The sequence below is a fragment of the Pseudoliparis swirei genome, chromosome 8 (assembly GCF_029220125.1).
Source record: "Pseudoliparis swirei isolate HS2019 ecotype Mariana Trench chromosome 8, NWPU_hadal_v1, whole genome shotgun sequence".
In the NCBI taxonomy this organism is placed as follows: domain Eukaryota; kingdom Metazoa; phylum Chordata; class Actinopteri; order Perciformes; family Liparidae; genus Pseudoliparis; species Pseudoliparis swirei.
Window position 1 is genome coordinate 24292953 of NC_079395.1, and position 24682 is coordinate 24317634.

Consider the following 24682-nt stretch of genomic DNA (forward strand, 5'->3'; position numbering starts at 1 on the left):
AAGTTCCTTGCCCTTTTCCCGTCGTCCGGTCCGTGTTCCTGGTTCTGCCTGTTGACCCTGACCCCTGACCCCGCCTGCCCTGAACCTGGATTCTCTGCCTGCCCCTTTTGGACCTTGTTGTTTTTTTGTAAACTGTTTTGCCTCATTAAAGAGTGCATTTTTTTGTTATTCATATTGCATCCAGCCTGTCTCTCTGCACCTGAGCCTCACCCTGTGACAATTAAGACAGAGAAGACACAGAGGAGACACAGGAGAAACAGAACAGGGTGTTACAATTTGACTCAAAGTTTAATTCAAATATTGCAACAACTGCGCCACATTTTGGTCTCTTCAAATATGAATATATTACATTTTATCTCATGATATACATTTTTAATTGTGTTGTCATGACATTTTCTCATAAAATAAAAGAACATTTTCTTGTAGTGTTCTGATTATTTTGTTGTAAAATTTTATAAAATGATATTATTTCTTTATTGTATTGTTACTTATTTTAAAATTAAACTTAATCCATGTTACATTGTAATCTTTTTGTACTGTAATGTCTTTTAAAATTAATTTTACTTTTATTATTTCAATATTATGCCTGTAATTTATCAAATGTCGACTGTATTCATGAACATTTTAAACTTTTGTTTTATTACATTTTATTATTCAAATATTTATGACTATATTAATAAGGTAATATGGCTTTTTGGCATATTACTATAACTTGGTCTGGTCACAATGTAACCCTTTTATTAAAAGATATCACAACTTTATGCCAAAATTATTATAGATCCTTTTCCCCCCCAACAGTTGCCATAAAAACAAAAATGTAATACTGGGAGAAAAATGAACCAAAGAGAGAAAACTAACTGAGTTCAGATGACTCGCATGCTGAAATGAACAGTCACCATAATGCAGATACTGTACATCAATTAAATCACAGCATGTAAAAAACAGAAAGATTGTTGAACTATATTGAAACAACAGGTATGTCCCGTGATATTGTTCTTATCCATGAACTAAGAAACAGTGAGCCCGTGGCTTCCCACTGCGGCCCACATTCCTATGTACAACACCGTCATGTACATCTAATGGCATGTACATCGTAAACTATGTATCATATAGTTATCTGTGTTTGAATAAAGGATACAAGCTGGGAATATGCTGTATGTATACATATTGTGATGATGTAATATACAGGAATCAGACAGGGAGAGAGGCTGAATCCTATTGGACAGAGTGTGGGGGGTGGAGTCAAGGGATCAGCAGTATTTAGTCCATTTACCTTGTGCCTATGAAGCAACGGCACTTAATATATTACATTTACCAAAAAATTGCCTGGGTTTATCCAGATAAAGAAAATAAATCAAAAAGAAAAGATATTAAAGCTCCTCCCTCTTATGTTGGGCCCTGACTATAGTCCGTTCTTACTGGCCAGTTGGAGACTTTGGGCAGGGCTAATTGTGTCTCTATGGCTTTCGACCCAAGGAGGATCATGAACTCCTTGCTAATACGTTTTGATAAGCTTACGGTACATCTCCTTGTAAGACCTCATAATTATTAGATTGGGGACTCCATTGGTTACATAGTGTCCCCTAATTAGCCAGGTGAGATGCTGTGGTATGAGCTGACATGTGTTTGGCCTCCTCTGTTGGCTGACCCATGATGGTGGACAGAGAATCCAAATACAATTCATCTCTGGCCCATTCTAGTTTCTAGTTCTGAAAGGACCATGCAGCATCACCATTGAAATGCTGTACTGGCCATGGACACATGATCACACGTAAAGGTGAATTAATCTAACACCGGGCGTGTCATTCTTTATAGGCCAACCCCAGAGTAGGGGGTGGAGTGTGACTTAGGAAAGGGCGTGGTAAGGTAGGGGGAGGGGTTGGGCTGGGACGGCCATACATCCCCTGCAACTGCCTGTTGGGGTGATTCGGATGGATAGGATTTTCTTGAAAACTTCTAAGATTTTCGTGGAACCGGTTGCTGCTCTCATTGTCGAGGCGGTTACCATCGTCACAGAGGCGGTGGTTATTGTGGGGGTCGGGGGTGGGCCCTCGATCGGGGGCGTGGGCGAACTGGGAGCCACTTGTCCTCCGCAGGGTGGACTCTCGGCTGGAGGAAGCAACCGACTGGCAGTCCGAGCCACCGTCACTGCTGACTGCCGTTCCCTCCACCGGGGTGACCCTGATGGTGGTGATGGCCTGAGGGTGAGGGTGGAAGGGAGGAGCAAAGGTGGCAGTTGGGGGGAATGGCATGTTGGAGTTGGGCGTGTTGGGGTTGAAATCGGCAGAGTTGGGGTTGAAGTTGGTAGAATGTGGGTTGAAGTTAGCAGAGTTGGGGTTGAAGTTGGCAGAGTTGGGGTTGAAGTTAGCAGAGTTTGGGTTGAAGTTGGCAGAGTTGGGGTTGAAGTTGGGGTTGAAGTTGGGGTTGAAATTGGCAGAGTTGGGGTTGAAGTTGGCAGCGTTGGCAGAGTCGGGGTTGTAGTTGACCGAGTTGGGATTGAAGTGTGCGTTAATAAAGTTTGGATTGTTGGGGTTAAAATTGGGGTGCTGGAAGTTGTTGGGGTTATTGGGGTGTAAGGGGTACACAACATGTGGGTGGTTTGTGTATACACCTCCTTCACCACCCATTTCCAATCCTTCTCCCCCTCCATCTCCTCCTCCTTCGCTCTCAGTTTCGGTTCCTGTCACGCTCCTCCGCCCATCCACTGACTCTCCATCCCTCAGCGAATCACAGCTGTCGGTGTGTCTGTTCAACTCGTTGAGGGCGAAAGCCGACTGTCGGAGCGAAGGGCGTTGATCTGGTTGCTTCCATCGCCAGGAGCCACTTCCGTCGGTGCTCGGTGGTTTCACCACCGGTTTGTTTGATCTGGACTCTGGGTGGGCGTCAACACGGACTATACTGCCACTTCTTTCCAAACCTAACAGAAGAAGACAAATTATCAATATTGAGAATATACTAATTACTACAATAATCAGTTCAAATCTGTTGCATACTGTCCTCGTCCATCCTATTCTTCTTACTCTCTACACCTTATTCAGTCTTTTGCTGGGAAGTACAGAACTAAGCCAGCGCTTGTCTCAACATGCCAAGGTAAATCATTCCTAGGTGTATAACCGTGCTGGGTGCACAGAGGGGAAATTGATATCCATCAATCTTCTGATCCTGGATAAAACAAAATCCACAATGCCTTTGTGCGTCTCTCCAATACTTTATGACTTCCTGCCCTTGGGAGATGTAATCCCTCCAGCTTGTCCTGGTCTTCCCCAGGGTCTCCTCCCAGTTGGACATGCCTGGAACACCTCTAAAGAGAGGTGTCCGGAAGACGTCCAAATTAGATGACCGAACCACCTCAGCAGACTCATTTCGACCTAAAGGAGTAGCGGCTCGACTCCAAGCTCCCTTCTGAGCTCCTTACCCTATCTCTAAGGCTGAGCCCTAGGGTTGAGGGTTGGACCGACAAGTAAATTGAGAGCTTTGGCTTTCAGCTCAGCTTCTCTTCACCAGACGGTCCGGTGCAGCTCCTGTTTTACTGCTGAAGCCGCACTGATCCCCCTGCCGATCCACCTGCCGATCAAGACCCCGAGATACTTTAACTCCTTCGCTTGGGGCACTCCGCCCCATCTGGAGGATCAATCCACCGTTTTCCATCAGAGCACCATGGCCTTAGAATTGGAGGCGCTGACACTCATCCCGCCGCTTCACACTTGGCTGAAAACATCCCAGTGAATGCCGGAGGTCATGGTCTGAGGATGCCAACAGGACCACATCATCTGCAAACAGCAGAGAGGCGATCCAGAGACCCCCAAACCTGACCTGCTTCACCCTCAAACCTGAACTGCTCCCCACAGGCTGCGCCTAGATATCCTGTCCATGAAAATCAAAAACAGGACCGGTGATAAAGGGCAGTCCTGGCGGAGGCAAACACCCACCAATAACGTGTCGGACTTGCAGAGAATACCAACACAGGTCTTACTGTAGGAATACAGAGAATAGATGACCTGTTGCAACAAGTCCGGAACCCCATACTCCTGCAGCACACCACACAAAAAACATAGAGGGACCCAGTCAAAAGCATTTTCCAAGTTCAAAAAGCACATGTCGACTGGTTGAGCAAACTCCCAGGACCCCCCAGTAGTCTTACGAGGCTAAAGAGCTGGTCCACAGTTCCACTACCGGGACGGAATCCCCACTGCTGGTCTTGCATCTGAGGTTCGACCAACGGTCGGAGCTTCTTTCCAGCACTCTGGCATAAGCTTTCTCCGGGAGGCTGAGTAGTGTGATACCACGATAGTTCAGCACACGATCCGTCCCCCTTTTTGAAAATGGGAACCACCACCCCGGTCTACCAGTCCAAGGGCACTGTTCCTGACCCCCATGCAACATTGAAGAGGCGAGTCAGCCAAGACAGCCCAACAATGTCCAGCGCCTTCAGCATCTCAGGGCGGATCTCATCCAGCCTTGTCACCAAGGAGCTTTTCGACAACCTTAGGGGCCAAGTCTTCAGGCGCTGCCCTCTCTCCATTGGACATGTTGGCTGGATTTAGGAGTTCCTCAAAGTGTTCTTTCCACCGTCCTGCGATGTCCCCCGTCCGGGTCTGCAGCTCCCACCCCCCTGCTGAAAACATTTTGCGGTCGGCCCTGCTTTCCCTTCCTGGGCTGGCAGATGGTTTGCCAGAACCTCCTAGAGGCCAACTAAAAGTACTTCTCTATGGCCTCCCCAAACTTCTCCCAAGCCCGAGTTTTTTTGCATTCATGACCACTGCTTGCCGGTACCTGTCAGCTGCTTCAGCCAACCAGGTCCAAAAGGCCTCCTTCTTCCCTGATCCCGGGTGTCCACCACCGGGTTCATTCCGCCAAGATGACATTCCAACCACAGCTCCTATCGGCCGCTTCCACAAAAGAGGCTTTAAACATGGTCCACTCGGATTGCATGTCCCCAACCTCCCTCGGGATGTGTGAGAGGTTCAGTTGAAGACCTCCTGGACAGGGTCCTCCACCTGAAGTTCCCAGTTCACTCCACGTTCGGGCTTGCCAGGTCTTTCTAACCGACTCCCCCGCCATCTGATCCAACTCACCACCAGCTGGTGATCAGTTGACAGCTCTGCTCCTCTCTTCACCCAAGTGCCCAAGACATACGCAGATCAGATGATACGATTACAAAGTCGATCATTGATCTCCGGCCTCAGGTGTTGTGGTACCAGGTCCACTTATGAGCCCCCTTATGTTCTAACTTGGTGGTGGTTTTGGACAAGCCGTGGCTAGCACAGAAGTCCAATAACAGAATACGGCTCGGTTCAGATCAGAAGCCGTTCCTCCCGATCACCCTCCAGGTTTCTCGGTCGTTGCCCACGTGAGCGTTGAAGTCTCCCAGGAGAACTCTGGAGTGAGTAGGACCCTTTTCAGGACAACTGACTCCAAGAAGGCCGGAAACTTTGAACTGCTGTTTGGTGCATGAGCACAAACAGTTAGAGCCTTACTCCCCCACCCGGAGGCTCAGGGAGGCGACCCTCTGGTTCTCCGGGGAAAACTCCAACACCGCAGCATCTCAGCCGGGACCTAGTGAGTATCCCCACTCCCGCCCGGCGCCTCTCACCCTGGACAACTCCAGAGAAGAACAGAGTCCAACCGTCTCCAGGAGCTTGGTTCCAGAGCCAGTGCTGTGCGTGGAGGTGACCCAACTATATCTAGCTGGTACTGCTCCACCTCCCACACCAGCTCCGGTTCCTCCCCCGCTAGTGAGGTGACGTTCTACGTCCCTAGAGCTCGTCTTTGCTGTAGGCCATCGGCCCGCCCGGCCCCCTGCTCGGATATTTATGTATCACAATACTCATCATTGTATTAGCAGTACAGACCTCCTCCTCCCACTGCTCCGGTGGTGGAGGTCGGTGGTGATGGGTCCTGGTCGGTCAGGGCTCGGTACCGAATGGATCCAGTGCAGCTGACGGTGCTTCCTCCATCCTCAGACCGAGCAGAGTGAAGCAGACCCTGCTGTTTGGATAAGGCTATCACCTGGAATAGGAGGACAGTGGCGTGAGACGTTTAACTCCTCTTCTTGTTGGAAGAACAAGGAACCTTTACAACGAGGCGATAACTGCAGCTGTCCACAAGCATTGCCATTATAATCAAAGTGTTAATCAAGATCTCAAGCAGATTTCAAGAGATTTGACAAGAAAAATAAAGAATTCAGCCCAGTCTCCATAAACTGCAGTGGTTTAAATAGGCTACGTAGTTTATTCAGCAGCTGGCACTATGTTTATAAACTCAGTCGAACCCATCTATGGGAAAAAAAGGAGAAAGTGGTCTTTAGGAATTCATTTAAATCGGGCAAATTTTAAAGGGGACATAAGGTTCATACTTTATTCTTAGGTTTCAACTAAATATGGTAAAATTCTAAAAACTCTTTCAATGGAGTTGCATTGCTTGGGTCCATGTTTTCTTCCTGTTATCTGATTCACAGACACTGTGACCATAATTTAACTTTCAAATGTTTACATTAAAACTGTGAAACGCTCTAAGTTGTGAATAGTTATGACAACTAAACGAGCTGTGTGTATTTCTCTGTGTGAGCGTTTCAATGCTTTCACCATGTAAGGCACTTTCAGACATTCTTACTTTTCAATAACCATTTTAGTTATTCGTCAACACATTGTTGTCCAAGGCAAAAAGTACCTTCAGCAAGCTTACAAAGTATTGTGTGCAGTTCAGGAAGTCATATCGAATTTGACTGACTTAGAGGTCAGGATAAAGGTGACATGTTAGGTGTCGTAAGGACATTAACATTGTCATCTATATACTTATTATCATACTGGAGTATAATAGGCTTATTTTCTATTTCAGATATTCTTTCATTTCATTATCTAATTTTTGCAAAAATTCATCAAAATGGATTCTAGCGCATAATTGATGTGTATATTTGTTTGTGTACTTAATGTAACAAACAATCATCTGTAGATAGCTAGCAAGGAAAAGATCTGAGTCTAAACTACGCAGGAGCAGAGGTTCCTCACGGCTTCCTCTTCCTCTCCTCCTCTTCTTCTTTGAGCTGTCACTCACTCATGTGGCTTTTGCGACCACGGCTTTGCTGACAGCAAATATTCTTCTCATATTCTGACACTCACTGCTTGCCTGGTAGAAATATGAGACGTCATATTTGTTTGAAATACTTCTATTTTTGGTGACATCTAGCTTATATCTATCATTTTAAACTCAATTATTGTGAGTCACAGAAGCCTCCCTGTACGGACATATAGAAAGGCTGGAGCACTACCTGCATGAGGCGAGGCTGCCCTCCAGCGCTGAGCGGCCTGCAGGGGATGGAGGTCTTCTCAGCCACTCGCAGCCACTTCTCCCTCACGGACCCGCCCCCATCCATCAGGCTGTCCTCTGATTCACTTTCCTGGTCCTTGCTGTTGAGATGTTCCTCCTCAGGAATGTGGACCAGCTGGGAAGATCCAGGTCGGGATTGGATAGACACTCTGGCTCCAGCAGCCAATCCGGTGCTGCCGTTATGGGTCAGGTGGTTGTGATTGGCCATAGGAACAGAGCTGGCTGCTAGCTTCATGTACTGAGCGGGGATGTGGGCCCCAGCTCGCAGATCGGTCTCCTGGAAAGCAATCAGGGAAGGCAGGTGTAGTCCACCCCGGTGCTCCTCCAGGCCCATGGCAGAAGGTTCAGAGGAGCAGCGCAGCTCCATGTTCCTCTGAGGAGAGGAGGAGGAGGCGGGTCTTATTCCATCCATCACCTGCAGGGACAGCTTCCTGTTGTCGTTCTTATTCTTCCATTGGCTGAGCAGTTGTTTGGATCGGGTGGAGTCCATCGATGTGTGGATGGAGGCGTGGCGGCGTGGGATGCGACCTTCCTCCAATGAGGAGCCTCCGTGAGACCTGGAAGAAGGGCAAAGAAACATTATGAACGGAATTATTGTTCATCTGGTCACATGACATCTATTGTTCTGTCCATCCTGGAGAGGGATCCTCCTCTGTTGCTCTCCTGAAGGGTTCTTACTGTTTTTACCGAGGTATTTCTTGGGAGTTGCTCCTGATCCGATGTGAGGTCAAAGGTGTTTATGTGTACATATTGTAATGCCTTCTGAGGGGAGTTTGTAATTTGTGATATTGGGCTATATAAAATATCCTGAGTTAAATTGAACGACTTTATAATCTCAATTAAATCTCAGTAAACATTCTGGTACTTTCATCCTTAAACATACGTTTAAACTACAATGACCACTTTGTGTTTAAATGCCAACCAGTCAAGTTGCAGTTTACACCAAGCGCTATATAAGTTTTAATTATTAGGGTCCTCGTCGACTTCGTCGTAGAGGAACCTATTGTTTTTCAAAGGATTATTATTAGGGTCCTCGTCGACTTCGTCGTAGAGGAACCTATTGTATTTCTACGAATTATTATTTTTCTCTCCACGGAAACCTCGACTGGCCGCACACCTCAGACCGCAACCAAGTGAAATTTCACACGCATATCAGAACTCGTGAAAAATTTATGATTTTTTAGTTTTCGTATTTGTTTATAAAAAACTGTCTCTCTAGCGCCCCCTTGAGGTAGAAAGTTAATACTGTTTTTCAACAATGACCGATTGACTTGAAATTTGGTATACAGGTTCACCTGGACCTGCTCTACAAATAAGTTAATGGTGGCCATCAAATGCGCCTCCTTAGATTTTCCGCCATTTTGAATTTTGTACAAAAATATTTTTTTCACTTTTTTCCAAAACGCTTTGTCCGATTCATCCGAAAATATCTGGGGTCCATTATTGGTTCAATGTCATCATAACTACTGAAAATCATGTTGATATCTCATTGCATTCAGAGAATATAGACCAATGAACATTCAAGGGGTGTGGCCTAATATTTGAAGTCACACAACTTCTACAGTATTTGGCCTATCCTCACCAAATTGCTAGCCTATGTCCATATCGCATCCCTTAAACTACTTAATTTTTTTCATAATATTTGAACATTAGGGGGCGCTGCAATAAATCCCTCAATATCTGCATTTTTAGCCATTTTTTAGCCTTTTTTCATGTTTTGGGCAGTTGTAAAACTGTTAACTCCTCCTAGAGCTTACACCCAATTCATTCAAAACTTGCCCAGTATGATCTTGAGACCTTTGCCATTTCATAATATTTGAACATTAGGGGGCGCTGCAATAAATCCCTCAATATCTGCATTTTTAGCCTTTTTTAAAGCCTTTTTTCATGTTTTGGGCAGTTGTAAAACTGTTAACTCCTCCTAGAGCTTACACCCGATTCATTCCAAACTTGGCCCTTATGATCTTGAGACCTTTGCCGTGAAAAATCTTTGAAAGATTTAAAAAATATTAAACTTTGTGCGGTGGGTCGAACATCAAAAAACACCATTCGCCATAAAAATCCAAGTTGATGTAACTCGCCCATACATTATGTAATCTGCTCCATATTTCTCATATATCATGACATACTGAGCCTGAAGACATCCATATGGTAATTTTGAATAATAGTCATAGCGCCACCTCGTGGCAAGAGGAAGTTACATGTTTTCTACTTGTTTACCCTTCTCCTCACAGATTATTCAGATCCCTCTCAAAATATACCAGAATAGATGTAAGACCTTGATAATGCTTCCCTGTGAAGGTCGTAATGACACGTTGAAGTGTGACGAGTCGTAGCATCAGCAAACTTTGATCCTTCGCTGTGAACAAATAAACAATCTAATATGCTCGAAACGTGACTAAACTTGGCACACACATTTAAAGTCAAATATGTAGTTACCTGATATGATTTAAATGCTTCGGAATGACAATATGGCTCAATAGCGCCCCCTAGAATGAATTTTCGTTGAAAAGCCCACGTTTTTTGCCTTCAATGACTAATTGACTCGTAATTCAGTATACATCTCCGCTTGGACCTGCTCTACAAAAAATATAATTATGACCATAGGCTACGTCAACTTAGATTTTCCGCCATTTTGAATTTTGTAAAAAACTGTTTTTTTGCACTTTTCTTCAAAACGCTTGTTCCGATTCATGCCAACATTTCTGAGGTGCATTATTGGTTCAATTTAAAGGAATATTCTTCACAGATTGTTAATATCTCATTGCGTTCAGAAGATATGGACCAATGAACATACAAGGGGTGTGGCCTAATATATAAAGACACCTTACTTCCAAATCACTTTGACTATCTTCACCAAATTGGTAGCCTATGTTCACAAGGACACACTTAACCTACCTTAATTTTTTCATAATATTTGAGCATTAGGGGGCGCTACAATCAATCCCTCAAAATATGCCTTTTTGGCCTTTTTTCATGTTTTTAGGGGTTGTTAAACAGTTAACTCCTCCTAGAGTTTAAACCCGATTCATTCCAAACTAGGCCAGTATAGTCTTGAGATCTTTGTCTTGAAAAATCTTTGAAAGATTAAAAAAATATTAAAGTTTGTGCGTTCTCCGGACCGGCAAAGAAACGCCATTCGCCATTAACATGTAAGATGATGTAACTCAGCCATACATTATCCAATCTGCTCCATATTCCTCGTATGTCATCACATACTGACCCTGAAGACATCCATATGCTAATTTAAAATTCTAGTCATAGCGCCACCGAGTGGCCAAAGCAAATCAGCCTAAAAAGCATCACATTCACATGTAATTTACATGACAAGGTCAAGACTTCACGTGGATACACGTGATGCATGTATATGTTCAAATTGTCACAGCGCCCCCTGCTGGCTACAATGGACCGCTCGAATCTGCTCCAAACTTCTCATGCTTCGTAGAATTCACGGCCTGAGGATATCAACAAGCCTTTTTTCACTCAGAGTCAAAGCGCCACCGACTAGCAAAGTAAAATCATTGTCGCGTGACAAACGGTCAAACACCCGAACGCTGTGCATGCGTTCTCGGCCGAGGGGTCTGGCATCCGGCCGGCACCCCCGACGTGCGAAGCGGGAAAGAGGACTCCGTTCATCGCTGCTTGCAGCTTTAATTATTATTATTATTATCTAGGTCTATCCAAACTGTCTTCGCCTCATTCATGTTGTCCTATCAATAATCAGTAAATTGAGTAAACGCATGGGATGGATTTGAGTTCACAGTGACCTTGACCTATGATGCCTCACCATCACATAATAATCAGTTCATGCTGCCAAGAAATTGCTTTCAGGCGTGCCTGAGATAAGGAGTTCACGGGACGGCACAAATGTAAGAACAGAAAGCAGAAAGCTTCCAGTCTCCGGCTGTCACTACCGACATGGTCAGAGGCCAATTATCAATATGAGGCATTGAATATGATGTCAGATATGAAGGAGCGACTCTGATAAATGTTCTGGTTGTAAAGCTTATTTAAGATTGTCATTATGATATTTCCTCCATTCAACCAGACCAGCCGCTCAGTCACCATGTGTATCTATGCCAGAGCCGATGGAGGTTGGCTGAGTCACTGTGTGGGACATTACTGCTGAGTCATCAGTCAGCTTTTCACCCTGAAGCACCATTTATGTTCCTTCTGATTCTCAACTTCTCAAACCTGTGGATAAAGACCAACACCATGTACCTGGGCAGTGTGCTGCTGCTGAAGGTCATCATGTTGTCATGGTTACCCAGGGGACTGGATGGGGTGATCACCTCCACCTCGGCACTGGCTCGCTTCAGATTGGACAGGGACGGCTCTCGGTAGGAGGCGCTGCGCTTCAGGATGCGCTCTGGTTGGTTGGGGGATAAAGTGTGGGAGGAGGTCCTCGTGATGATGGGCTCTGGTTGGCTGGGAGCCAGGGAGCGGTGACCTGTAGATGGATAAAGGGGAGAGGGGGATGATGTGAAGTTAGTGCACTCATTGGAAAGATACCAATGAAGTCCCAGGTCACTTCCTGACGGAAGCAATTCAAAAGGTGGGTCCACTGGAGGGAATGGATCACGAGTCTGGTATCCGGTTCATGGCTGCAGTCGTATCTGTGGCTTCCCGCTCATTGTACTGGCCCTTGTACAGGCAAGTCCTTACCACGTGGCCATGTTTACACGGTAACATGCCATTAGTTCACCAGATTCTTGCTGACCATTTGAAGAATACTCTGGCTCACCCAGAAGTCATTAACCTTCTGGAGTTGGTGCATTCCACTAGTCTTTGAGCCTTAAGGAGGGCCTTAAAGTCAGAGAATCTCAGCTTCTCCTTGAACGTGGATCATCTTCAGATGCACTGGGACACAAGACCAGTAGTTTAAACAATCTTGTGTTTCAAGGCTTCAGACACCTTCACTGAAGCTACCCCACTGGGGTCAGTAAAGCCCTGGCTTGAGTCCATGTATAACCTACACTCCACAACTCTCTTTGATGCACATCTGGAGCACCTTTCTGCTACCTTGGTAAGCACTCCAGATCGTTGCTGGCTTTTGTTTAAATACCTGTTATTCTCACGAGACTTAAATCCCCTTCATCCCTCTTCCACTGTTGACCCATGGCTCCTCCACCAGGTCGTCCTACCTGGTTTCCTCCGTCTGGTCTCCTCAAGCAACAGTGAGCTTAGGCTTGACCACTTGGCACTGACCAGATGTCAGGTCAGAGGGTGATCTCAGCTGGTTCCCAAGGTCCGCCTTGCCTTCTCCCCCCTTTAGGGCAGCAGGTGTTTGCTCCAGGTGAAGAGTGAAGACTGGCTGGACTACACATCATTGACCTCGTGTGGTGTGTAGGGGGACCAGACGTCCAGATTTAGGCCACACATGGGCACTTCCGCCCGCTGTACTAACGATGTCCTTCTCAGCGAGTTCAATAATCATATGGACTTCAGCCAGCCAATCAGCAGAGATCACCCGATGTCACTGCACCCGCCTCTGTGGCATTTGACCAATCAGCAGAGACCAGGTGCGAGTTTGATTTTCTCCTTTTGTCGAGTCCCAGAAAAGACGATTTTGCAGCTTGACTCTCTACAATAGGGATTCCCAAAGTATGGTGCGCGCACCCCCAGGGGTGCGCGAGAGGAAAAATGTAATGGTGGTCTAATGGTGTAATAATTAATATTAAACATTCTCAGGGCTATCAAGTCTCATGCATTGAGCGTGAGACTCACGCATTTCGGTCTTAACTCCCGCACTCCCACCACACATCGTATTTCTCACGCTGAAAAAAACTCTCGGCTATTTAATGTTTGAATGCAGGGGTGCTCAATACGTCGATCGTGGTCGCCGCAGAGCTCCGACGCCGGTCTGCGCGCATCGGGACGGAGCAAAGAACTCTTCTCGGAGCAAAGAAAAAGTCAAAGTCACTAGCACCCCCCCCCCCCCCCCCCGTCAGAGCCCTGCATTCTGTTGCGTTTTTTTTAAGGTGTGGGGGATTGGGGGTGCATGAACCCGGTCGGGATGTAGAAGGGGGTGCGTGGCCTATAAAGTTTGGGAACCGCTGCTCTACAATTTCGGAAACGCACACATGCTATGCTTGAAGGTTGTGCTGAGTGATTACATGCGTGTTGTTTGTGGAGGACTTAGTCAAATGAGTGAAATTACGGCATGAAAAATGTAGGCACCATATTTGATCATAAGGTTCCTGTAGAAACTAGAATTGATATGAAATGACCGTTTTTGGACATATGCCCTCTGAAGTAGCAAGACACACTTAGTGTATTGTCTTTAAAAATAAGGGAATACAGCTTAGGACTTTATGTTTAATGTTAAAGTGTTGGATAACACTATACAGAGATTCAGAGAGAATCTGAACCAATTTCTAGAAATATTCAAGCTATAAAAAGTGAATATGAGTGATTTTTGTCAGATTATGACCGTATAACAGTTGTTTTATTGCATGTGTTTAATGTGTTAGGAAGTGCTGCTGCTTCTTTGTGGGGGGGCTCCAGGACAGTAACAGATGGGCACCATGAAGTCCAAGAGGTGGGACATGGACTCTTTGCCGACTGCTGGGGTCAAATGTCGTGTCTGAAGGACTTCAGAATCAAGGTCTTTATGGTGGCCAGCAGCCAGATCTAGCTCCAGTATTGCAAATAGAGAATCAACTATTTGGTGAGTACACTAGTCTGATGTTTTATTTCCCAAACAGATACACTATGATAGTGTTGTGTCAGGGCATCCACTCCATATGATGCAGTTTGTTTGCTGTGAATGAAATTGAGAAAATACAAGCTACTAATTTCCTGTAGGAAGCTGTTAAGACAAATTGGTTTCTAGTGCAGCATTTAGATTTGATGAATGGGCTACATATGATATGAATCTTCACTGGGTTTGAAACAGGTGTGTGAATGCTGATAACAGTCGTGTTGCTGTGTGTCCCTGCAGGAGAGGAACAGGCCGTTGGTCTTGAGGTGGCCTGCTGCACACGATGAAGAATCTGCTCACAAGTCCCTAAGAGACTGAAGCACTTTAGACATTCTGTACTTGATGAGCCGTTAAATGTAAACCAAACTTGTTTAGTTTTCTTTATGCTTTTAAAACATGAATTCATCAAGTTCATTATTTATGTGACCTGTGACCTTGAGACTCTGGGGTTGTTGGGGTTGCTCTATGGAGCCTTTTTCCTGTGGCCATCATGAGCTCGGTGTCCTCTGAGGGGACTTCAGGTAACGGCTGCTCTCGTCGTTAATGGACTTCAAAGACCACCACAGGCCAAAGGACGCATGGATGCAACGCCATGTTGTTGGAGCCAGGCTTTGGACCTGATTAGTCCACAGATGTTCCCATGACTCCAGAGCCTCAATCGGTTTCTGGGTCTATTGTGTGTCCTGAGGGACCTTCCCCTGAGCCTACAGGGTGCTCCACTCCTGATGGAACTTCCCCTAACGTTAATGGAAAGACTGTCCTCAAGGACGATATGAACAATTACAAATGTAACTTTAAAATAAGTTTTCATCAACAGTGGGATCCAGACCGAGTCAGAACTCTTCACCTCTCCCAGCACCCACTAGGGCCACACTTTATGTTTGAGGTCAGAATGAATGATGTCCAGCAGAGACCTCTGACCGTACATCTCTGCCTCAGGGCCAACGAGCATGTTCTCCTATGATGTTGTTGTTGTGTTTCAGTGCATTGGACTCAATGGGACTCATCAGCATTCCCAAACTGTTGGCACTTTCCTTTTGATGTAAATATATTGGTGTGGCTACCATCACAGGGTGATGTAATCTATAGCGTGGTGGTTTTACCTTGGTGGCTGTTGCTTATCGCTGATTGGCTGACGTTGGGTAGGGAAGAAGGGGGGGGCTCTCTCAGGGTCGGGGCAGGCGCTCGACATCTTGACCGATCCTCACTGGGGTGGAAGTTCCCCACGGCGTAGACACCCTGCACACAAGCACACAGTCAGACACACCGGAGCCAAGACACCAGCATCACACAGTTTGACCCCTTTGACCTTTGGAGGGGCAAGCTCATCTGACGCTACATCCACATTGTTTGTTTTCAGTTTTACGAGCTGAACATCAGACACACATCTCCTCCTACGTTCCACCCACAGGTTCTCATTCTAGAGCAGGGTCATGCTGTGTGATGGTCGGGGCTAGACAGACCCAACCACATGAATGTGTCTTTAGGACTGGTTACATGTGTTCATGTTTTACAGGAACAGAAGCAGAGGGCTTTAGGAAAAGACACATATTGAGCATAAAACAGAGTTAATCACAGGGTTTAAATGCCACCATCTATCAAATGGATTGGTTTCACTTGTGGAGGGATGTAATTACCTGATTATTATCAAAAGTACATTTAATGTATATTTTTAAAGTTGGAGGATAATGGCCAGTGTAAATTGTGTGTCAGACGTACCCGCGGCCCGGATCAGGCCCGTGAACGGGTTTAAGCTGCCCGCGAGATGATTTAGATTTTGCAAAGCATAAAAAAAATGAGCTTCAATTTTTCTATGAAAATAACTGCTGTCGCAAAAGCAATTCTGCTCAGCAAGATCACTGTTTCTACCGGGCCTGAGCACGTGGGCTACAGCTAGCCCAGAGCTAACTGGACATTCTGCCCGATTTCAGCATGACGTGCTTCGGCGTCCTCATTGAGCGGAAAGAGGGCGCAGAGCGGAGACTGCTCCTTGAAAAACGGTCCTCCTCCCATTTATCCACGGAGTGAGTGTGAAAGGTGTGTTTGGTGTTCACAGCATGTTTCACTGCTGAAAGAATGAAACGTTCATCGCCACTATGAGTTGGTGGAGTTGGAGGAGTTGGAGGAGTTGGAGGAGTTGGAGGAGTTGGTGGAGTTGGAGGAGTTGGAGGAGTTGGTGGAGTTGGAGGAGTTTGTGGAGTTGGAGGAGTTGGTGGAGTTGGAGGAGTTGGAGGAGTTGGTGGAGTTGGTGGAGTTGGTGGAGTTGGAGGAGTTGGTGGAGTTGGAGGAGTTGGTGGAGTTGGTGGAGTTGGAGGAGTTGGAGGAGTTGGTGGAGTTGGTGGAGTTGGAGGAGTTGGAGGAGTTGGTGGAGTTGGAGGAGTTGGTGGAGTTGGAGGAGTTGGAGGAGTTGGTGGAGTTGGTGGAGTTGGAGGAGTTGGTGGAGTTGGTGGAGTTGGAGGAGTTGGAGGAGTTGGTGGAGTTGGAGGAGTTGGTGGAGTTGGAGGAGTTGGTGGAGTTGGAGTTGGACCAAAGTAAAACCAAGAAAACAATCAAAGGATCTGAAGCTGCCGTTATGTTTAGTTATTATGCCGTGATTCTACGGGTCCGGCCCACTTGAGGACAGGTTCTCCTCCATCAGGTGAGCTTCACCTCCACCACACCATGAGGCTCGGCTCACACAACACAGGGCTCCTCTGGACTAAGGAAGCACGAAGCCTCTTCAATGCAGTATGCTGAGGGGGTTGCTGCTACCCTACTGGGTATTATGAGGTACTGATGGCAGGTGATGCACGATGTAACCATGGTGACGGCAGCACATGCAGCAGCACTCCGCTCTGTTCACCTGGTTACTGGAGTCAGGACGGCAGGAATACAATCATCCATACCAGAGGAGGGACTGGGTTCTGTTCAGACCGAGAGGAGCTGATGGACAACAGGCCTCTCCTCAGGCTGAGGAACATCACCATGGTTAGGGTTAGAGGACCCTTTAAGCCCGGAGGAACATCACCATGGTTAGGGTTAGAGGACCCTTTAAGCCCGGAGGAACATCACCATGGTTAGGGTTAGAGGACCCTTTAAGCCCGGAGGAACATCACCATGGTTAGGGTTAGAGGACCCTTTAAGCCCGGAGGAACATCACCATGGTTAGGGTTAGAGGACCCTTTAAGCCCGGAGGAACATCACCATGGTTAGGGTTAGAGGACCCTTTAAGCCCGGAGGAACATCACCATGGTTAGGGTTAGAGGACCCTTTAAGCCCGGAGGAACATCACCATGGTTAGGGTTAGAGGACCCTTTAAGCCCGGAGGAACATCACCATGGTTAGGGTTAGAGGACCCTTTAAGCCCGGAGGAACATCACCATGGTTAGGGTTAGAGGACCCTTTAAGCCCGGAGGAACATCACCATGGTTAGGGTTAGAGGACCCTTTAAGCCCGGAGGAACATCACCATGGTTAGGGTTAGAGGACCCTTTAAGCCGGAAGAACATCACCATGGTTAGGGTTAGAGGACCCTTTAAGCCGGAAGAACATCACCATGGTTAGGGTTAGAGGACCCTTTAAGCCCGGAGGAACATCACCATGGTTAGGGTTAGAGGACCCTTTAAGCCGGAAGATAGACTTCTCCTCTGTGTGCCGAGGGAACAGAGCCTGGATCAGAGTCCAGCGGTAGCAGCCTGGTCACACGGTGCCGACTAGACTTCTGGGTTCCAGGAGGGAACTTGTGGAGAGTGCTGCTGCTTGTGTGGTGCTTGATGCTGGAGCGTATGTGAGCTGCTAGACCAGGACAACAACTTCAGACTGCAACACACTCCCAGTGGAGGAAAGAAAGGACATGACATTATTTAGTGAAGAGCCCAAAATTACAACTTTGCCTCTGTTGGCTTTACAATCTGTAGACATGTGACATCCCTGACCTTTGACCTCACATCGGCCAGGAACAACCCGTCATGATGCATGTGGTGAATGTTGAACACATTGATGGGCTCTCCAGTCATATTGTGAGTTCACTTGGTGGCAGCGTTATCTTAAAGCTACAGTCCAGACCAATCAGAGGTTGACATCTGTTTCATTCTTCAGTCCTCCAGGTGGCGCCAAACAAACACAAAACATGGCTCCCACCATATTGTGATACCACTGGTGACACTTAGTCATGGACGTGACCACAGGCAGAGCAGAACCCCAGAGCACTAGGGGCCTCTGATTCAGGCTGCAGCCCCGAGGCCAGAGCAGGAGCCCTCAGTGTGAGGACAGAGGAGGACACGCCGAGAGCCGGTGGATGTTCCAGAGCCTCCTGCAGCAGCTTGCTGTGCTCGTCCTGCTGTGTGTGGGCAGCAGGCTGAAGCCGTGTGGGAGGACTCACGCACCACAACATCCACCGAGTCACCGAGTCCACCGAGTCACAGTCACAGAGTCCACAGAGTCCACAGAGTCACAGAGTCCACAGAGTCACCGAGTCACAGAGTCCACAGAGTCCACCGAGTCACAGTCACAGAGTCCACAGAGTCACCGAGTCCACCGAGTCCACAGAGTCACCGAGTCACAGAGTCCACAGAGTCCACCGAGTCACAGAGTCCACCGAGTCACAGAGTCCACCGAGTCCACAGAGTCCACAGAGTCACAGAGTCCACAGAGTCCACAGAGTCACAGAGTCCACCGAGTCACCGAGTCCACAGAGTCCACAGAGTCACAGAGTCCACAGAGTCACAGAGTCCACAGAGTCACAGAGTCACAGTCACAGAGTCCACAGAGTCCACAGAGTCACAGAGTCCACAGAGTCCACAGAGTCACAGAGTCACAGTCACAGAGTCCACAGAGTCCACAGAGTCACAGAGTCACAGAGTCCACAGAGTCACCGAGTCACAGAGTCCACAGAGTCCACCGAGTCACAGTCACAGAGTCCACAGAGTCACCGAGTCCACCGAGTCCACAGTCACCGAGTCACAGAGTCCACAGAGTCCACCGAGTCACAGAGTCCACCGAGTCACCGAGTCACAGAGTCCACAGAGTCACAGAGTCCACAGAGTCACAGAGTCACAGTCACAGAGTCCACAGAGTCACCGAGTCACCGAGTCCACAGAGTCCACAGAGTCACAGAGTCCACAGAGTCACCGAGTCACAGAGTCCACAGAGTCACCGAGTCACAGAGTCCACAGAGTCCACAGAGTCACGAGTCACCGAGTCACAGTCACAGAGTCCACCGAGTCCACCGAGTCACCGAGTCACAGAGTCCACCGAGTCCACCGAGTCACAGAGTCCACCGAGTCACAGAGTCACAGAGTCACAGAGTCACGAGTCACAGTCACAGAGTCACAGAGTCACTGAGTCACAGAGTCTACAGAGTCACCGAGTCACAGAGTCACCGAGTCCACAGTCACAGAGTCACAGAGTCACTGAGTCACAGAGTCCACCGAGTCACAGAGTCACAGAGTCCACCGAGTCCACAGAGTCACAGAGTCCACCGAGTCACAGAGTCCACCGAGTCACAGTCACAGAGTCCACCGAGTCACAGTCACAGAGTCACCGAGTCACAGAGTCCACAGAGTCCACCGAGTCACAGAGTCACCGAGTCACAGAGTCCACCGAGTCACCGAGTCACAGAGTCCACCGAGTCCACAGAGTCCACCGAGTCACAGTCACAGAGTCCACCGAGTCACAGAGTCCACCGAGTCCACCGAGTCCACCGAGTCACAGAGTCCACCGAGTCACAGAGTCACAGAGTCCACCGAGTCACAGAGTCCACCGAGTCACAGAGTCCACCGAGTCACCGAGTCCCGAGTCACAGAGTCCGAGTCCACCGAGTCACAGAGTCCACAGAGTCACCGAGTCACGAGTCACCGAGTCACCGAGTCACCGAGTCACGAGTCCGAGTCACCGAGTCACCGAGTCACCGAGTCCACCGAGTCACCGAGTCACCGAGTCCACCGAGTCACAGAGTCCACCGAGTCACCGAGTCACCGAGTCACCGAGTCACCGAGTCCACCGAGTCACAGAGTCCACCGAGTCACAGAGTCCACCGAGTCACCGAGTCACAGAGTCCACCGAGTCACCGAGTCCACCGAGTCACCGAGTCACCGAGTCACCGAGTCCACCGAGTCACCGAGTCACCGAGTCCACCGAGTCACCGAGTCCACCGAGTCACCGAGTCCACCGAGTCACCGAGTCCACCGAGTCCACCGAGTCACCGAGTCACCGAGTCCACCGAGTCACCGAGTCCACCGAGTCACCGAGTCACCGAGTCCACCGAGTCCACCGAGTCACCGAGTCACCGAGTCCACCGAGTCCACCGAGTCACCGAGTCCACCGAGTCACCGAGTCCACCGAGTCACCGAGTCACCGAGTCCACCGAGTCACCGAGTCACCGAGTCCACCGAGTCACCGAGTCACCGAGTCCACCGAGTCACCGAGTCACCGAGTCACCGAGTCCACCGAGTCACCGAGTCATCGAGTCCACCGAGTCCACCGAGTCACCGAGTCACCGAGTCCACCGAGTCCACCGAGTCACGCGGAGGACGTCTGCACCACCGGCCTGCTGAGCTACCCAAACCCAATGAGACAGCAGGACCTGGTGGATGTGCTCACACCTCTAACAGGGGGAGGGCACTGAGGGCTGGAGGGAGCCATAACCTCCACCTGGCCAAGGGAAGGTGGTGTAACACCGGGATGAAGGAGGTAGAGACACTTTAGATTCCTTTAACATCCTTCTGACAAAGACAGCACCGCTGCAGCTCACCTGCTCAGTAGACTGGCCTGGATAACTGGACTGTTCCATTGTGTACAGCTGGAGGGGTGTCCAGAGGTCTTCTCTCCCCTTCATCCTCCATCTCTCTCTATCTTCTCCACAACAACCCTGAGGGACCCGGTCCAAGGCTTTCTCCAAGTGCACAAAGCACATGTAGACTGGTTGGGCTCCCAGGACCCCCCCCCCCCCAGTAGTCTTGGTGGCTAAAGAGCTGGTCCACAGTTCCAAGACCGGGACGGAATCCAGACTGCTGGTCTTGAATCTGAGGTTCCCCCAGCGGTCGGAGCTCCTCTCATCACTCTGGCATAAACTTTCCCGGGAGGCTGAGTAGTGAGAGACCACGATAGTTCAGCACACTCTCCCCCATGTTCCTGACCCCCATGTTCCTGACCCCATGTTCCTGACCCCATGTTCCTGACCCCCATGTTCCTGACCTCATGTTCCTGACCCCCATGTTCCTGACCTCATGTTCCTGACCCCCATGTTCCTGACCTCATGTTCCTGACCTCATGTTCCTGACCCCCATGATCCTGACCCCCATGATCCTGACCCTCATGATCCTGACCCCATGTTCCTGACCCCCATGTTCCTGACCCTCATGTTCCTGACCCCATGTTCCTGACCCCCATGTCCTGACCTCATGTTCCTGACCCCATGTTCCTGACCCCCATGTTCCTGACCCTCATGTTCCTGACCCCCATGTTCCTGACCCCATGATCCTGACCCTCATGATCCTGACCCTCATGGTCCTGACCCTCATGATCCTGACCACATGGTCCTGACTCCCATGTTCCTGACCCCATGGTCCTGACCCTCATGTTCCTGACCCCATGTTCCTGACCCCATGATCCTGACCCTCATGATCCTGACCCCCATGATCCTGACCCTCATGATCCTGACCCCCATGTTCCTGACCCTCATGTTCCTGACCCTCATGTTCCTGACCCCATGTTCCTGACCCCCATGTCCTGACCTCATGTTCCTGACCCCATGTTCCTGACCCCATGTTCCTGACTCATGATCCTGACCCCATGTTCCTGACCCCATGGTCCTGACCCTCATGATCCTGACCACATGGTCCTGACCCCCATGTTCCTGACCCTCATGTTCCTGACCCCATGTTCCTGACCCCATGATCCTGACCCTCATGATCCTGACCCCCATGATCCTGACCCCCATGTTCCTGACCCTCATGTTCCTGACCTCATGTTCCTGACCCCCATGGTCCTGACCCCATGATCCTGACCCTCATGATCCTGACCCCCATGATCCTGACCCTCATGATCCTGACCCCATGTTCCTGACCCTCATGTTCCTGACCTCATGTTCCTGACCCCCATGGTCCTGACCCCATGATCCTGACCCCATGGTCCTGACCCCATGAAGATGCGTGTCATAAAGACAGTCCACCATGTCCAGTGTCTTCAGCCTCTCAGGTGGATCTCGTCCCCCGGTGCCACCAAGGAGCCGTTAGAGCACCTTAGGGTGCTCTGCCAGGGAGACGGGTGAGACCCCCCCCCTGCTGAGAACATCCTGGCTCGGCCCTGCTTTCCCTTCCTGAGCCGTCGGACGGTTTGCCAGAACCTCCTCGAGGCCGACCCAAAGTCCTTCAACCAGCGGCTCCCCGAACTCCTCCGTGCCAGAGGTTTTGCATCCTCGACCCCCGCAGCTGCTTCAGGAGACCCCGGGCCAACCAGGACCGGGTCTCCTGAAGCAGCTGACTCTCGGTTCTGGGTACTTCCGGTCCGTCACACACACATTCTCATTCTAAAAGTCCATGTCTGTGTCCTTGTCCGTCAGAACTCAGTCCAGTAAGCGTCTGCATCATCAGGATGACTCGTCATGCATCGAGCTGGGATCGGTGGATGAATGTGTTCCTGAGACATGTGGCGGGTTGGGGGAGCAGATATTAGAGAAGATTATAACTACTTCATTTTCTTTGAATGTGAACATATCAGAATTAACATATTTCAAGATGTGGTGCTAATACATAACTGTTTTGTTTATTAACAGCTTCATTGGGAAAGAATATTTTCATCTGAGGGCCGGTCTGAGCCGGTTATCATTTAAGTATGAAATAATTAGGTTAAAAACTATTAGACAATATGGAAACAGGAAATCATGAACAAGGTAGATATATAATGTTTAACTAGAGTTTGTGGTATGGGATCTGATCATATGAACTAGTGTTTCATCACCTGAACATAAGGAACGGTCTTAGTTCTCATGGTACAGTAGATCCATGTCTGCTACAGAGCGGCTCCTGTGGGTTATACAGTAACCAAGACCAAGCCAACCACACGGTGGTTCTCCTACACGATTGGTGCACGGCCGTCTGCACCCCCCCTGTGAGCTACTCGGTGTATCTATCAGCCGACTGGTTGGGACTGGTTCACGGTGTTACCAGGTACACAGCGATGGCCGACCCCAGCAGCCAGCCACAGTAGACGTCCGCAGGATGGTTCCTGAACTGGATGATCCGGGTCAGCCCGGCCAGGATGGCCAGCATGACGAAGGAGAACACCAGCAGAGGCTTCAGCAGCTTGGCCGAGTCCGTCAGCACCGTGTTGAAGTACATCTGGAACACAAAGAAAGCCTCTCTGAGACGTGAGAGCCGTGTTGAAGTACATCTGGAACACAAAGAAAGCCTCTCTGAGACATGAGAGCCGTGTTGAAGTACATCTGGAACACAAAGAAAGCCTCTCTGAGACGTGAGAGCCGTGTTGAAGTACATCTGGAACACAAAGAAAGCCTCTCTGAGACATGAGAGCCGTGTTGAAGTACATCTGGAACACAAAGAAAGCCTCTCTGAGACGTGAGAGCCATGTTGAAGTACATCTGGAACACAAAGAAAGCCTCTCTGAGACGTGAGAGCCGTGTTGAAGTACATCTGGAACACAAAGAAAGCCTCTCTGAGACGTGAGAGCCGTGTTGAAGTACATCTGGAACACAAAGAAAGCCTCTCTGAGACATGAGAGCCGTGTTGAAGTACATCTGGAACACAAAGAAAGCCTCTCTGAGACGTGAGAGCCGTGTTGAAGTACATCTGGAACACAAAGAAAGCCTCTCTGAGACGTGAGAGCCGTGTTGAAGTACATCTGGAACACAAAGAAAGCCTCTCTGAGCGTGAGAGCCGTGTTGAAGTACATCTGGAACACAAAGAAAGCCTCTCTGAGACGTGAGAGCCGTGTTGAAGTACATCTGGAACACAAAGAAAGCCTCTCTGAGACGTGAGAGCCGTGTTGAAGTACATCTGAGACACAAAGAAAGCCTCTCTGAGACGTGAGAGCCGTGTTGAAGTACATCTGGAACACAAAGAAAGCCTCTCTGAGACATGAGAGCCGTGTTGAAGTACATCTGGAACACAAAGAAAGCCTCTCTGAGACGTGAGAGCCGTGTTGAAGTACATCTGGAACACAAAGAAAGCCTCTCTGAGACGTGAGAGCCGTGTTGAAGTACATCTGGAACACAAAGAAAGCCTCTCTGAGACGTGAGAGCCGTGTTGAAGTACATCTGGAACACAAAGAAAGCCTCTCTGAGACGTGAGGCCGTGTTGAGTACATCTGGAACACAAAGAAAGCCTCTCTGAGACGTGAGAGCCGTGTTGAAGTACATCTGGAACACAAAGAAAGCCTCTCTGAGACGTGAGAGCCGTGTTGAAGTACATCTGGAACACAAAGAAAGCCTCTCTGAGACGTGAGAGCCGTGTTGAAGTACATCTGGAACACAAAGAAAGCCTCTCTGAGACGTGAGAGCCGTGTTGAAGTACATCTGGAACACAAAGAAAGCCTCTCTGAGACGTGAGAGCCGTGTTGAAGTACATCTGGAACACAAAGAAAGCCTCTCTGAGACGTGAGAGCCGTGTTGAAGTACATCTGGAACACAAAGAAAGCCTCTCTGAGACGTGAGAGCCGT

At 48.7% G+C, this 24682-nt stretch overlaps 1 protein-coding gene across 1 annotated transcript in view; it reads right to left on the reverse strand.

Moving 5' to 3' along the window:
• Positions 1–697: 697 nt before the first annotated feature.
• Positions 698–24682, reverse strand: part of LOC130198103 (phospholipid phosphatase-related protein type 4-like) — a 51087-nt gene continuing 27102 nt past the window's right edge. Inside the window, exons 6-12 of the mRNA XM_056421190.1 lie at positions 23172–23345; positions 15133–15268; positions 11548–11776; positions 7268–7883; positions 5853–6009; positions 2518–2917; positions 698–2304 (exon numbers count right to left, since the gene is read on the reverse strand). Of these exons, the coding sequence (XP_056277165.1) occupies positions 1803–2304; positions 2518–2917; positions 5853–6009; positions 7268–7883; positions 11548–11776; positions 15133–15268; positions 23172–23345 (2214 nt within the window). The 3' untranslated portion in view covers positions 698–1802. The remainder of the gene's footprint in view (positions 2305–2517; positions 2918–5852; positions 6010–7267; positions 7884–11547; positions 11777–15132; positions 15269–23171; positions 23346–24682) is intronic.